The sequence below is a fragment of the Thunnus maccoyii genome, chromosome 19, assembly GCF_910596095.1.
Source record: "Thunnus maccoyii chromosome 19, fThuMac1.1, whole genome shotgun sequence".
NCBI lineage: Eukaryota > Metazoa > Chordata > Actinopteri > Scombriformes > Scombridae > Thunnus > Thunnus maccoyii.
In genome coordinates, this window is record NC_056551.1 from 14,437,606 (window position 1) to 14,451,859 (window position 14,254).

Sequence of the window (14,254 nt, forward strand, 5' to 3'; positions counted from 1 at the left end):
CGCTTTCAGGCTTTCATTTGCACATGATTTGTGTGTGAGTGTGGAGAACCATTATCATACTGTCACAAATCATACAACCACTGAGCCACAGTTCAAACGCCACACTCGAAATGAAAAAGAAGTTGTACAAACACTCCTAAAAAATCAAAAGATGGTGCTATTCAATGTTTTTTGTCCTTTTCAACATGTACATCCATAGTAATCCATGCCATTTACCAATAATCTCACAGTATCATTATATGTTCACCTATAACCAGCTGGATGAAACTGGTGTTGAGTATCAGAGCCCTTGATAAGATAAGTTCACTTTCAGGTTTGCCTTAAGACAATACTCATACGCCCATAGGCACATTGAATAAGTTATGACTGTTGTAATTATTCCCACTGTGCATACAGGCTGTGAAGTGATCCCCTCCTAGTGTGACTCAAATATAAGAGATGGGGGACAAAAATTCACAATCCTTATTCTGTGCATAAATGCATTCTTAAATTCAGCTGTCGCTAAAATGAGGGTAAAGCAGTCTGAACAAGTCTTTCTAGTACAAATTTCTATTCAATTCTTCCACTGCAGCACAGCAGGAAAACGCTGTCTCTGGGGAAACACAAAGGGAATTTCTTATTAAAAAACCTGTACTGCTGGAAGATACCCACTTGACTTAAAGACTGCTGAAGTCTCATATTAGCTTCAGCTCATGTTTGAAATGCATTTTGACACAGTGTTGCACTAGTAAGGAATTACTTCACGGCCACTATGGAGAGAAAGACAAATTACAGCAACCGATAACACTTTTAAAGTACATATAGGCGTGCAAGCATTGTTTTAAGGCAGATTTAAAATGCACAACTATCCTATTACTGCTTTTGTGGAAGGATATTTCTTACCAGAGATAAACATGCATATTAAACATGAACTGGAAATCATTTGGGGTGTTTGTGACTAAGCGCATATCGTAAACAACCAATTTAAAATGTTTGACTCACTCCTGCACACCATCCTTAGTTATGAAAACACTAACCGATGAATCATGACTCCCCTGTTGACTTTCACACACAACTTCAGCCTTGTAAGCTCTAATGTTCAGAAAAACAAACTTGAGATCATGTTGAACTATTTCTGTTTGTAGTTTAAACCCAGAACAGTATAACTACGTCTGTACATTTGAAGCTTGCTAAAAAAAACCAACTTATTATCCACAGTTCTGATCAACCACCAGTAGAAAACAGACAGGAAACAGAGCTGTTGATTAGGTTGTCATCTGATGATACATGGTATGATATTCTTTTGCAGACCATTTTACATCAAAAAGGTCCTACTCCTTTATAGATTTTTTTAAAAAAGGTGGTCCAGTTTTATGTTGCTGAATCCAGCTCTGCTTGTTGCATTTTCAATTTTAAACTTGAAGGATAAATGGCAAAAAGAAACATGGAAAAAACATTCATCATTTAAACTCCACGCCAGCGAGCTGTCTGACTGAAGTCCATTTTTGACACAAACACAAAACAGTGAGATTAGTTGAACTTGTTTTAAGGTAACAAAACAACACTTTGTCTCTGCATCATAGAAATGACTCAAACACTGAGATGCGACCGCTCTTGGATGCTGTGTGTTGAAGCCACATTTGTGTGTGTGATTCTCAGAAACAACTGCTGGATTACAATCATGAAATAAAAATATCAGTTAAGCATGTGCTGCTGGGTATGAGGCAGGGATAACTAAAGTTTGCAAGGGTGTAAACAACTGAACAAAAAAATCAATAAAAACTGGATTTTTGAAACAAAACTTAAAAAAAAAATAAAATTAATTAAATAGAATATGGCCACTAAAGTGAATTTTACAGTGAACTACATTAATCCATCTCTGCAAAAATGTAACAAATAAATCCTTACAAATTCTTAAATCCAATGTATGTTCCTCTATCCAGTCATCCAGCCCAAAGATGTGCTCTGTAATTCGAGAAAACTCGGTATTTAAAGTTATAATTAAGTTCTCCACATTATAAGAACTGTGTTTTGTACGATCCCAGCAGAGAAAAGGGTCCTTCTTAGAAAAAGTCTGAGGCTTTCCGTCTCTTGGGAAGCTGCAGCAGATTGTCTGTGAGTGAAGTGAGGTCCTGAGTGCCTGGCGTCTTGGCTTTGTTTGGCGTTGGTGTTCCTGAGGGAGTGGACGGGCCACCGAAGGGAGACTTGTAGCCAGGGACTCTGTGCGAGGGTGATGGGGTGTAACTTGCCCTTAAGGCTTTGTCCGTGTATTTGCTGGATGTCCGATTTACAAGCCTCTGCAGGGCGGGGGTGAGGGCTGGGCTCAGACCTTTAGGCGTAAGACTGCAACACAAAGGTTGATGTAATCAGTTAATGATAGCTGCAAGTAATTCACTAAAAAAAACACTGTGCTAACTAGTGAAACTCTCCGTTTTATGGAGAGGAGGTGACAAATGTAGTGATCTTTTTACTTGCAGAAATAAATACTCTAAAGAGTGCAGACGGTCAAATGTCTTTACCTTGCAAGGTTCTCTGTGACCTTTCGCAATGCCTCCTGCTTCTTTGCGCGGTTTTTAGCAGCAGCTTCGTTGGCCATCTTTATACCCAATCTCTCTCGTCTTCCTGGCTCTGGAATCTTTCAGAAACAGCGTATTTTAAGTCTCAACATTTTACAACTTAACAAATAACTCAAACTTAATGATTTACAAATCATTACAGCCACTGAAACTTTATTACCTTAAACGATGGGCCGTGGTTCCTCTCGACATATGGAGTTTCTGACCCATCCAGACGAAACGGGGTGCTCTCGATCTCACCCCACGTCATGAGAGGTGACTCAGCGACACCTGAGAGGACAAAACGAAGCATTCAAAACTCTACTAAGTAGGTTGCATCATTAACCAATGTAGTTTGATCTGTCTCAGGATTGTTACAATGTTCAAGAGGATTTTTAGACTTGCTTACCAGGTGCAGGGGAAGGCGTTCTTTCAAAGCCATATCCGTTGACTGTTGGAGATTCATGTGGGATGAGCTCTTTCCCATCTGGGCCAACTTTACCCTGTTTGAACTGGCCAGAGAACATGATAGATGAGCTACATAATTCAGGGATTAAAGTATATTAACAATGAAGCTTTCCCTAATGCGGCATCATGCATTTTGTGATTTCATAATATATCATAATCCTATATTTTACCTGTGCATTGAGGGCTGCAGCCTGTTGAATCTGGCTTTTGTTGAGAGCTTTGCTGAATGGGTCTCCAACGAAGCGTGTGTTCTTGTGAACTACTTCCCTTGGCTTCTTAAAGATAGCATCGTCGTCTTTAACACCTGATTTGAAGAAGAGAAAAACGCATGAAATTCACTTCCCCCCCCCTTTCACTTAACTTTATTTAACTACAAGATGTGTTTTCATAGCTGCCTTTACTCAATCCAAGTTTGATCCTCTTACCTTCTGGATAATACATCAAGGCATTCTTCGCTTTGTACTCCCATGTTTCCAGTCCAGCTTTGACACATTCAAGAGCTGCCTTCTCCACTGATGGTAAGGCAAGTTGCTCTTCATGGCGCTGGAAAATATTATTGAGTGTTTATAAATGTTATCAAAATAGACTAAGGGTGTGTCATAAGTTAAATAATCATCTGGATGACAGTAATCAAATGCTGCTACAAATAAATTTAAGCAACCTTTCTTTTCATAGCTACCTTACAAGCCTACTGGTGGCAAGTGTTTGAAACTCAACGGACTGATGCTTTTAATTTTAAGTCCCCCTCAACTCAAAAATGGATTTTGGTTACAGTTTTTTACTTTGATGTTTGAGCTTCTGAGTGCCTACCTGTTTGAATTCAGCCTCAGCTTCATATAACCAGGCGTGCTTGAGCTTCTCCTTATCTTTTGCTAGATCCATTATCTGCTCAAATGATGCATTATCCTCGCTGGTATTTTTAGCGAGGAAGCGATCCAGACAAGGCAGCTCTTTCTCTTCCTTTTCATCATACTTGCTCTCTATAAAACACAACATCAATAGAAATCGGGTTAAATTTTAAGTATTTGAAACTCCATTTGTTAGTGTATTACTGCCAAACATGTCCATTCATAAGACCGAGGAATGGAAGAGGAGAAAAATATACAGAACGGAAACAATTTAGGTCAATTTAAAAGTTGGAAACAGGTCTGTGGGTTCATATGAACACACAGATAAACATTTGAACATTATATCACGAACTTCTTGAGAGTTTCGGCTCTTCATCTTAAAAAAAAAAAAGAGATACTTACCACCATCTATACCCTTAGCGCCATGAGTGGAGGAGGGAGATCCTGAACGACCCACTGGTGTCTCAAAACTAGCTGGTGTCACATCTTATACACAAAGAGGATGGAGAAAAAAAAAAACAGATGTAAAACATGTTTATGGGACCCAGAAGAGATATCTAACAGATACAATTTGTACCTTTCATGATATCACTAACTAATATGATCAATTTTTACATGGTATAACATGAAAATACAACTTTAAATGTATTACTCACAAGGTGCAGTTGATCGTGGGGTAGATTTTGTCAGAGATGATCCATATCGGATGGATATCTCTCTCATTCTCTCAAGATCTCCATTTTCCTCTGCATCAAGATAGTCCTTCTGCGCCTGCAATTTTGTCACATCTGGGAAGAAGTCCCTCTGGATGATCTTCTCTAAACTCTGTTAGAAGTTGACAGATAGGAACATTCAGCTTTGTTTAAGGGCAAATAATGACATGTTCAGTTACATAACGGACGTGTATTTCTCAAGCAAGTCTCACTTTCACTCTCAATGTAGTATGTTTTCTAGCTTGCTAGTGTCCAAAACAAAACAAGGTAGGTCAGCAACTAACTATTATTTTGACTCTTGATCTCAATCTGTAGATTATTCTCTTAGCTCTTCAATCCTTTCGTCTATGAAAATGAAACACCAGGAAATAGTGAAAAATGATCACAATTTCCCAGAGCCCAAGAGAAGACGTCTACAAATTGTTTGTTTTGTCTGACCAACAGTTCAAAACCGAAATATATCCGAGTTACAATTATATAAAAACAGAGAAAAGCTGCAAATCCTCACAATTGAGAAGCTGTGGGGCTTATAGAGAAATGTGAGGCTTTATTGCTTGAACATTTATATAATCCAATAATCTCTTATCAAGCTTGTTGATTTTTATTTTTCTGTTGATTGACTAATTGAGTAATCAAATTACTATTTCAGTTTTACAAGATTGTATCTTGTGATCAGGATAGTTTTAGTGAGTGAGCAGAATATTTCTGGACTCAACAATTTGATATAATTAATATGACAAGTCCCAAAACATCTCAAATCCTAAAACATGTCTATTTAATCTTATATCATGATATGACTCCAACATTTATATACTGTACATAATGTTACCACCTTAATTTGTTTCTGAAAACAGCAGGTGGGGTATCTCTGATTTGTCACATTTCTCACAAGGCACTGAAGAGTTCCTTAGTTACTTATTCCCTCCTTAAAAACACACAGAGCTCAACACCAAAAGTAATATTTGTTTCACTGAATAATTAACCTGTTCAATTGTTTTTTAACCTAGTGATATGAAATACAACACGTCTGTTATGATGTCTGATAACTAGCTAACGTTACTGATAGCCCGTCCCCGCAGGTCTCCCTATCATAGACCATCATTTAGCTACCTCAATGTACTCCTCTTCATCGAGGACCTTTCTCGTCAGCTTCTCCTTGTCCGTCTCAGGCTGCTGTCGGAGAGCCACAGTTGTGACCGCTGAAGGGACGAGAGTCCCGGACAGCGATTTCCTCACGCTAGCGCTGCCCTCCATTGTGGACAAAGTTAGCCTCCTAGGCTAACGGCTAACGGCGAACCTTCTACGACAAAACACCCACTGAATGGAAACAGAAGGTGGCCTTTGTATTTAACAGGTACCGCTTCAATAGTTTAGTCTTATTGTAGAAAATTACACCTTTAAAGTAGCGTATATGTCACCAACTGTAACCCGTAAGCTAACTTTTAGCCACCTCAGGGCAGCAGCATACAAACAACGTAGTGATTGCGTACAGTCTGACTAGTTACGTCACCGGAAGTTTACTTCAGCTCAAGAAATTTCCACTACAAAAGAAAAAATGCCTACTTTTTCTGTTATTCTTTATTTTTTAAGTTATTTTTCCATCTATTTATTATTATTATTACTTTGATCCTTTGTCCTGTTACCATGTTGATTGTATCAACAAACTGAAAGTGAAGTCATGTCCTTTAGGTTATCTTTATTTCATTATGATGCCCAATTGTTTTATTATTGTAACACATGTTGTAAGTGATGCTTTCTATAAATAAGGTGATGGGGAAAAGAAAAAAAGAAATTTCTAGTATACAGGCAAGAAAAGGAAATGTATTTCCAGTAAACAATATCTCATTATTTCTAATATAAATTTTATTATAACTTTAAAGTTAAAACGTTGTGATATATGATCAGTTTATCAGTATATTTTTGTGGAATGTGTTTCAGTGCTTCATTAGTCTGATCGACTCATATGACTAAACTAACACAGTACTACTCCATATAAAACATCTCTGATTATGTTTTTGAGCCTCCAGGGGTTATTGACCCCCACACTGACAACTATTGGTCTAAATTAACTACATTATATGAAGATCTTTGATATAAAAGTTGAAAGTTGCTGAAAACCTTGGAAAATTTTCACTATTTTTTCCTCCACAAAAACCTGCATGAAGGTGTTTTGTAAGCTGAAAAGAGGAGATGTATGATCTGTATATTAATAACCTAATTCTAAGTCAGCTTTTGAATTGGTATGACACTTCAACATGTGCAGCTTGTGTTATAGCTTGCATAAAAAATGAAGTTCCTCCATCTCTCTGAAAAGAACTTTATTTGTCCTCAAGGACACTTTTTTCACAACCAGTGCAAATTAAATCCATTCACAGACTCATGATTTAAACCATCATAATTAACATCATAATATACAGTCAGTCTTCTATCATTCACTCAACAATCAAATAGGCTACAAAATCGTCTACAGTCACGCAGTTTGACTGACAAAAGTCCCATGTTTGTTTATTTTCTAAAACAAAAAGTCTGGCTACAATATTTGATAATAATAGCAAGAAAATTTCCTTGTATTTATGTAACTCTCTCTCTCTCTCTCTCTCTCTCACACACACACACACACACACACACACACACACACACACACACACACACACACACACACAAACACACACACACACACACATTGCTGGACACAAAGCTGTGGTCCAAATATACATTACAGTATACAGTTCATATATACAGTACAAAATCTAGTTTTCTGTGTTTCCCACAGTAAATGTAAGTCTTTTCTGGCGCCTCCACTTTGCTCTTCGGTTTTTAAACCAAACCTATAAACAGAAAAAATATAATGTTATTTTTTATTGTTTCAGTGACATACTGTACTTATATTGTTTGGCCCTTACAAATTCACATTTACATAAACAAGTGGAACAGCAATGGCCATCATTATTAAACATTATCAACAAAAGTATATAATATAATATATATAATATAATTAAAACATGACAAATTGAACAGAGCTCAGGTGTGATCATATCCAAGCTCAGCTGAAGTATTTAAACTATGGTCTAGTGGTCTTGAGATTCTCCTCATTCACACACATATAGATGACAAGCTGCAACACAACATCCAGTTGGATCATTCTGAAAGTTATTTAATCCTCTGTGTGGCTCGGCAGTCTTACCTCTACTCTTTCTTCTCTTAAGTGTGTGCGCTCTGCTAGTTTTTCCCTCGTGTTCACATCAGGATACTGGTTCTGCAGGAACAGCTCTTCCAGTGCGTCCAGCTGTTCCTCTGTGAAAATGGTGCGGTGACGTCTGGTCCGCCTCTGCACCTGACCGGGCGACTGCTCTTCTCTGTGAGCCTCTGCCAGCCTGCACGGGTCCGAGAGCATCGCTGTGGCCCATCCATACTGACAGGCAGCAGGCAGGAGATCTGATTTGAAGTTAAAGTGTTATTAATGTCAAAATCAGTTTTAAAACAGGTACCACCAGAGCTGATTCTTCTCATAAAGAGAAAAGGGTTTTTATCTTACCTTCATGCATGAAATCAGTCTGGAATACGTCTCCACAGTGGGAGCAGTAGCAGCAGTACAGGCAGGCGTGATGAACAGTCTCTGTCTGGCCTCCAGCAGGACTCATTGCCTTTTCTTTTAGTCCAGCACCACTTGTTCCACATGACTGTATGTCCCCATTACTGTTGGGGTATTTTCTCAGAATGTTTTCAATAGTGAAAGGAAACTTTTGTTTCTCCACCCTGATTAGTCCATCCATCTCCAAAGTATCTCCAGTATAACAACGTCTGGGATATCGACACACGGCTCTTTTTGATAGTTCAGCCTCAGCTTCTCTTCTCCGTCTCTTCTCTCTACAACAGTGTGTCAGACCCTTATAGTGAAATTGGGAGGCAAAAAAAAAAAAAAAAAAAAGTAAAACTATAATCCCTCTATGGACCAGACACATAAAACGGTTGAAACTTAATTCCAAGCTAATCTGGGCAGTTTTGTGAAGAGGTTAGGGAGGACGGCAGATTCAGTTAATCTTACCTCATTCCTTTCTCCAAAAGAAATCAGATTTCACTGCATAAAATGAGAAGTGGAGAGCTCCTAAGATCCTTATTGTTGAGGTTTTAGAGAAAAGGGGATTGCTTGGTATTAGAAACCTGGATTTAAAGATGAACGTTTCTTTTTTTTTTTTGGTGTGGCCTGAGACTTGTGTATGCTGAACTTGAGGATTGACTCTTGAATTTCATAATGTCACTTTCCCTGTTTAGCTTTATTAACAAATGATCAAGTGCAAATTAGTGGATACGTTCAGTAAATGGCACAAGTTGAGGCAGCACTGACGACAACAATGCATGCAAACGACACACACGCTTATTAGCCAGTTGCAGATGAATGAATGAGGCAGTTATCTTGCTGGTGATGTGTGTGGTGACACTAATAGATTTGTATGTGTTACTCAATACAGATAAGTAATTCAGAGAAGGGGGCCCTCTATGTGGTTTATATTCACAATCATGCATCATGTGTCTTATCTGTGTGGTGCAGTCTTTTCAGTTTGACTTCTCTGACAATGTGTACCGCTGAGGTAAAGCTATTACAGGTTAAATTCATCCCCCCTCAACAAATCCTGTGATTTCATACAAGGCAATACACCTTCTTCTTTTTTTGCCCAGAGAATTAATGGATTTCCACAATCTGTCTTAAGCTCCTCTTCTAAGGGCTTTTGAAAACAGATAACAATAAACACCATCCCATCCTTTTCACTTGGGTTTAATAGCGCCCAGATTGTTGATGTATAGTTTGCGGAGCATGTGAGATCGCTTATCTGCAGTTATTGTGGTTCTCAATAGAGGGAATTGTACCACATCCGCATTGGTTCAAACAGTTCAAAATTCATTACCGGGGATTAGAATGATAAAGGTTCATTTTGTTGTTGTAAGAGCAATATTTGGTGCAAGAAGGAAAGTAAAGAAAGCCACCGCCGCCTCATGGCTGATACAGTTTTTCTGGATTTTAAAGAAACAGCTTGGACTGCTGTCGTCAATGTAAAGTGATTTTTGCCCAAAAATGTTGGTAAACATGATTTGTGATGCATCAGAAATGATTCCATTTCACATTATTATGCAAGGCCTTCAAACAAACATCCTGAAGTGACATATAAAGGGGGAATTGACAATAGTGAGATCTGCAGAAGTGTTTTGATTTCTTTTATCCTCTTTAGACTCAAAGTTAACCCAACACTGGTCCAGATATGGTGACAAAAAAGGATATCCACGCCAGACTGAGGCTGAAAAAGAAATTGTAATTGCTTCTCTGCTTTATTGGGATGTGATGTTGCAGCTCAAGACAGTAATTTCTGCAAAAAATTACATGGCTAACATGCAGAATTGTAATTGTTCTGCTGTTGCTGATGTGTGAGATTCTATTCAATGTGATTATCACTGACTAATGTGCTCTTTAAGTGAGGTGTTGGGATCCAACATATCAAATAGCAGGTCAAGAGGAAAATATTTAAAACATGAATAATAAAGGACACATGAGTACAATTCAGACAGTAGACATAAACACTCCTACACTGGCTGTTGATGAATGAGCAGAGAAACCCACATAGCATCAGAATATTCACATGTGAAAAAGCTCAGTGTCTCTGCTTACTGCTGGACTGAGGCCCTAACCCTCCTGGGGAATCGGAGATCGCAGCTGTGTGACCAGGAAATGCAGAGGATCAGCCTCCCCTCTCTGTGTTTACTCCAGTCTTGCTTTTGAGCTTTTCGCAGGGAAACACATTAACTGCTAAAAGCTCAGAAAAAAAAACTTTTCAGATACTGATACCCTGGAGACTTGAGAGGAATCAAGAAAACCACCCTGTTGCAAAACTCCGTATCGAATAGCTGTGTAAAAACAGATGTTATGGGGTTTTTTTCCCCTCTCTCCCCTGAGATCTGAAAATGAACTCTAGGATCTGGTGCCTTTTTTGTTTGGCTCCATAATGTTTTGATATTTATATATATTTATGTTGCTGCAATTGACACATAGAAAGTAGAATAATATCCTACATATATATTCTAAGTTGTGTTACATTTTGTTTACCGCTTTTGTTACATGCACATCTGTCATCCTTTGAACTTTTTTTTAGTTTGTTTAAATCTTCTTTTAATGCTTTCAAACCTAAGTGAGACTACCAAATTCCACCAAAGAGTTTTTTTTGTGTTTCATGTAAAGGATTTATAAAGGCCTGAAAAGCTTGTGTAGTGGGCTATTTTACAAGAAAAACTCAAATTCACAAAAGGTCAGAATAAAATAAACAGAATTGATGATCTTCTGTCTTTCTCATCCCTTTAATCACCTGACAACTCCTCAGGTTTATGTTGAGACCCCTCCTCTCCAGGTTGGGTACCATTAAAAACCCTCTATCAGTGTGATTTGCTGCCTCTAAAAGCTGAAGTGAGACCTGTAAACCCTGAAATGTAATAACAGATTATGGGAGCTTATTTTCTTTATTATCCTCACAATGGAGCAGAGTATTAATAAGGGCCAACGCAGAGTCGTTCGTGCGCCCCCCTGCGACAAAAAGACTACAATGCCCGCCCACCGTTGAACGGCAGAGCGACAACAGCGCGGCAGACAGCTCGCCACTCGCGATAACTCGCAGCAGCTGGGCGGAAAAGGCGGGAGAAGACTGCCGCTTCCGCGTCAGCGCAGCACAGATACAACACTAGGGCAAAATGGACGATAAGTTAATATTGACTGTATTTAATCACCCAGAGCTGTACAATGTCACTTTGCCGAATTACCGCTGCACAGAAAGTCGGGCAAATGCTTGGAGAAACATCAGCATGGTACTAGGTCTCCCGTGTGAGTATTTTTGATTGTTTTTTGTTTATCACAACTTTACTGCCAGTTATTATTTGCTCAGCCGTTGTTGGAAAGGGCGACTAAACAGCCATAAATGACTAAACGCTAGTTGTATCTAGGATAATGGAGGTATTTCGCATGTCTATGGCTGCCAGTTTGTACCTTTTTTTCATCTTTTTATCCGCGCATGTACAGCCCGGTGGTGTGGATGCAGCGGCGCGCACCGTGCTAGCGGTAGCAGCCGCGGCCCGCACGCCGTAGCTAGGCCGCGCTGCACCGACACGGCACGGTCCGGCTCCGCCACTGCGCCGCCAGCAGCCGCGTCTCCAGCAACGGCACGGGGCGGAGGAAAGGCAACATGCTCAGCGTCGTAGCGGACTCGCGGCTTCATCGACCGAGCCGCATGTCTGTCGTCTCGCTCGTTAACACACCGCGAGGTCCGTGAAAGTGAAAGCGAAGTCTCGTGGAAGCGAGCGCGGTGGCGGCAGCAGCAGTATGTCGGATAAAGTCATACATACATGGTGGAAATAAGTCAGAGTCAGAGGGATGGAGGCCCCCTGTCTGAAATATAACCTGAACTAGCCATGAACTCCAGATGGGATCCATGACGAGACAAACCAATATAAAGAAAAGGTCACACTTAGCACCAGAAATAAATTATTTTTAGGCCTTGTTCTTGTGTTACTTTATAACTTGCATCAGTCATTTGGGCTTCATTTTACTTGGATAAAGTTTTGCTCCATTTTCATCCACTTTCATGACACACATAAAAACACCATAATGCTGAGAAAATTAGTCAACTTTTTGATTGACTGAGAGTCATCATTTAAGTCGTTTATCAAGAAAAAAAAGGGAAAAATTATAAACTTCTCATATGTGAGAATTCAGTGTTTTTTGGGTTTGTTGCTGCTTGCTAGAGAAAACAAGCAATTTGCGCAGCTTGGACTTTGTGAGCTCGTGACAAGAATTGTTCACACTTTTCTGATATTTTATAAATGAGGAATTGAAAAATAATAATAAGTAATGAAAATTAGTGATGCAACAACTGATTTTTTTTTTTTATCCTTAGGCTTTCAGGAAATAGTGGAAAATCCCAAATTTCAAGATCATGTGGTGATTCCTTGAAATGGTTTATTTAGTCCAACAATGGGTTCCCACAGGTCCTTGAAATCCTCGAAAGTTTGTGAATTTTAGAAAAAAATCAAAGGCCTTGATAGTTTTTGAAAGTAGACATAAATAGCTCAATAGGTCATTGAAAGTGCTTGAATTTATATATTTTGTACTAGAGTAGAATATTATTTAGCTGTGTTAGAAGAAGACCAGAGACCACATAGTCTGAGATTCTGCTAGTTCTCATTATAAAAATTCTGTGTTGTAACAGTCTCAAACTATGCTGTGTTGTGTCCTTGAATTTAAGGGAATTGGGTCTGGAAAGTCTTTGAAAGTCCTTTAATTTAGTGATTAAGAAGGTGTGGGAACCAAATTTACAAATAATATAAAACAAAGCAGCACATTTGAAAGAGTGGAACAAGCTCGTTTTTGCTCCTCATGTTTGATATATTTTTCTGTTGATCGATTAATCAACTAACTGTTTAACCTCTGATTTAAAAAATAATTAATTGCCTCAGTCTGAAAAATGACCAGACAAGACAATCAACGTCACATAATGTTTGCTCAGGAACTCCAACAAAATTGTAGTTGTTAAAATAACTTTTCTCATGTGCAGCTGTTATGAATGTCCAGGTTGCAGACTGTTTCACTGTTGCTGTCACTATTATTTACTCATCAAAATAGTCATTTTCATTGTTATTAAATGGCAGAATTTTGATTTCTTGCTTCTTACACTCTGATATTTTATCTTTTCCAGCCGAGGAGTGCAAAAGAAAATGGAAGAACATGAGAGACAGGTATTTGAAAGAAGTCCGGATGGAGATCAAAAGTAAGAAGCAAGGAGAGGTGATGCAAAGCAGATGGAAATACAGACAACTTATGAACTTCATTGCACCCTTCACCGGATCCAGAAGCGGAGTGGCAGACATCTGCGGCAACAACGACGATGACCATGACAATCCAGACAACGAATCTGGCTGCCCGGAGGGAGAAACCACATCGTCTGAGACGGTCAAGACACCACAGTCCACAATGAAGGTCCCAGCGAGCCCAGCTGACCTCAAACCCCAGGTAGCGTTCGTGTCGCAGCTTCCTTCAGCGTCTCAGGACTCACAGATGGCCCAGCTGGCTGTTCTGGCTAACATGCCATCAGGCTCACAAATCACCCCCATCAACAAAACTGGACGGAAACGGCGCCTGATGCAAGAGTCGCTTTCACTGTCTTCGTCCCAAACTACACCGTCCCCGACAAAATGGCTGGTCAAAGACAATGGCTCCTCATTTCCCAACAGGCCACGGGACGAGGACGAACTTTTTCTGCTGAGCTTCGTCCCCGCTCTGAAGCGACTCGCTCCACAGAAAAGATGCGAAACAAAAATAAAAATCCAGCAGATTATGTACGAAGCAGAGTTCAACATTGCACAGCCAGAATCTCATGAGAAACAGCCGGATTCAGAAACGCGGGACTAGGCCAAACTGACTGTTTGTTTTTTTTTGTTTTTTTTAAAATACTTTATTGTATTTTCTGAAAAGCTCGTCCACAAAATGAACAAAATATCCTTTTTTTTAACAGCGCAAAGTGGTTGAGTTTGAGGTACATCCTTTTTTCATGTGAAATAATTAACAATGAATAATAATAAAACTTTACTTTTGAACAGATCTCAGTACGGAACGATTTGATGATTTTTTTCCACAAGTTTTGGTGTCTTGATTTGCATATTA

At 39.2% G+C, this 14,254-nt stretch overlaps 3 protein-coding genes across 5 annotated transcripts; 1 reads left to right on the forward strand and 2 right to left on the reverse strand.

Moving 5' to 3' along the window:
* Positions 1-1,098: 1,098 nt before the first annotated feature.
* ess2 (ess-2 splicing factor homolog) lies at positions 1,099-6,063 on the reverse strand. The gene is made up of 10 exons (XM_042395071.1): positions 5,674-6,063; positions 4,507-4,675; positions 4,253-4,336; positions 3,813-3,982; positions 3,428-3,545; positions 3,173-3,306; positions 2,944-3,046; positions 2,716-2,825; positions 2,499-2,614; positions 1,099-2,322 (listed from the first exon to the last, which is right to left on the reverse strand). The coding sequence occupies exons 1-10, from the start codon at positions 5,815-5,817 to the stop codon at positions 2,043-2,045; spliced, it is 1,428 nt and encodes a 475-aa protein (XP_042251005.1). The 5' UTR covers positions 5,818-6,063; the 3' UTR covers positions 1,099-2,042.
* Positions 6,064-6,953: 890 nt separating this feature from the next.
* On the reverse strand, positions 6,954-10,302 carry LOC121885959 (homeobox protein goosecoid-2). 2 transcript variants are annotated; one of them, XM_042395811.1, is made up of 4 exons: positions 10,223-10,302; positions 8,099-8,450; positions 7,748-7,998; positions 6,954-7,391 (listed from the first exon to the last, which is right to left on the reverse strand). In XM_042395811.1, exons 2-4 carry the CDS (start codon positions 8,334-8,336, stop codon positions 7,314-7,316), a joined length of 567 nt encoding a protein of 188 aa, XP_042251745.1. In that variant the 5' UTR covers positions 8,337-8,450; positions 10,223-10,302; the 3' UTR covers positions 6,954-7,313. The 2 variants fall into 2 exon arrangements, with proteins under 2 accessions (XP_042251745.1, XP_042251743.1); XM_042395809.1 differs by lacking the exon at positions 10,223-10,302 and having other exon boundaries at positions 8,099-8,646.
* An 879-nt stretch (positions 10,303-11,181) lies between these two features.
* LOC121885996 lies at positions 11,182-14,191 on the forward strand. 2 transcript variants are annotated; one of them, XM_042395865.1, is made up of 2 exons: positions 11,182-11,422; positions 13,290-14,191. In XM_042395865.1, the coding sequence occupies exons 1-2, from the start codon at positions 11,293-11,295 to the stop codon at positions 14,000-14,002; spliced, it is 843 nt and encodes a 280-aa protein (XP_042251799.1). In that variant the 5' UTR covers positions 11,182-11,292; the 3' UTR covers positions 14,003-14,191. The 2 variants fall into 2 exon arrangements, with proteins under 2 accessions (XP_042251799.1, XP_042251800.1); XM_042395866.1 differs by lacking the exon at positions 11,182-11,422 and adding an exon at positions 11,962-12,055.
* Positions 14,192-14,254: the final 63 nt, after the last annotated feature.

What these genes read in the sequence shown, in the direction of transcription:
- ess2 (XM_042395071.1), bottom strand. Translation starts at nt 5,817, where the DNA reads ATGGAGGGCAGCGCTAGCGTGAGGAAATCGCTGTCCGGGACTCTCGTC. An exon ending in CTTGATGTATTATCCAGAAG is followed by an intron (nt 3,307 to 3,427) that starts GTAAGAGGATCA and finishes TCTTCAAATCAG; the next exon opens with GTGTTAAAGACGACGATGCT. An exon ending in CTGCAGCCCTCAATGCACAG is followed by an intron (nt 3,047 to 3,172) that starts GTAAAATATAGG and finishes TTCTCTGGCCAG; the next exon opens with TTCAAACAGGGTAAAGTTGG.
- LOC121885959 (XM_042395809.1), bottom strand. Translation starts at nt 8,525, where the DNA reads ATGTGTCTGGTCCATAGAGGGATTATAGTTTTACTTTTTTTTTTTTTT. An exon ending in GACTGATTTCATGCATGAAG is followed by an intron (nt 7,999 to 8,098) that starts GTAAGATAAAAA and finishes ACTTCAAATCAG; the next exon opens with ATCTCCTGCCTGCTGCCTGT. An exon ending in TAAGAGAAGAAAGAGTAGAG is followed by an intron (nt 7,392 to 7,747) that starts GTAAGACTGCCG and finishes TTCTGTTTATAG; the next exon opens with GTTTGGTTTAAAAACCGAAG.
- LOC121885996 (XM_042395865.1), top strand. Translation starts at nt 11,293, where the DNA reads ATGGACGATAAGTTAATATTGACTGTATTTAATCACCCAGAGCTGTAC. An exon ending in CATGGTACTAGGTCTCCCGT is followed by an intron (nt 11,423 to 13,289) that starts GTGAGTATTTTT and finishes TATCTTTTCCAG; the next exon opens with CCGAGGAGTGCAAAAGAAAA.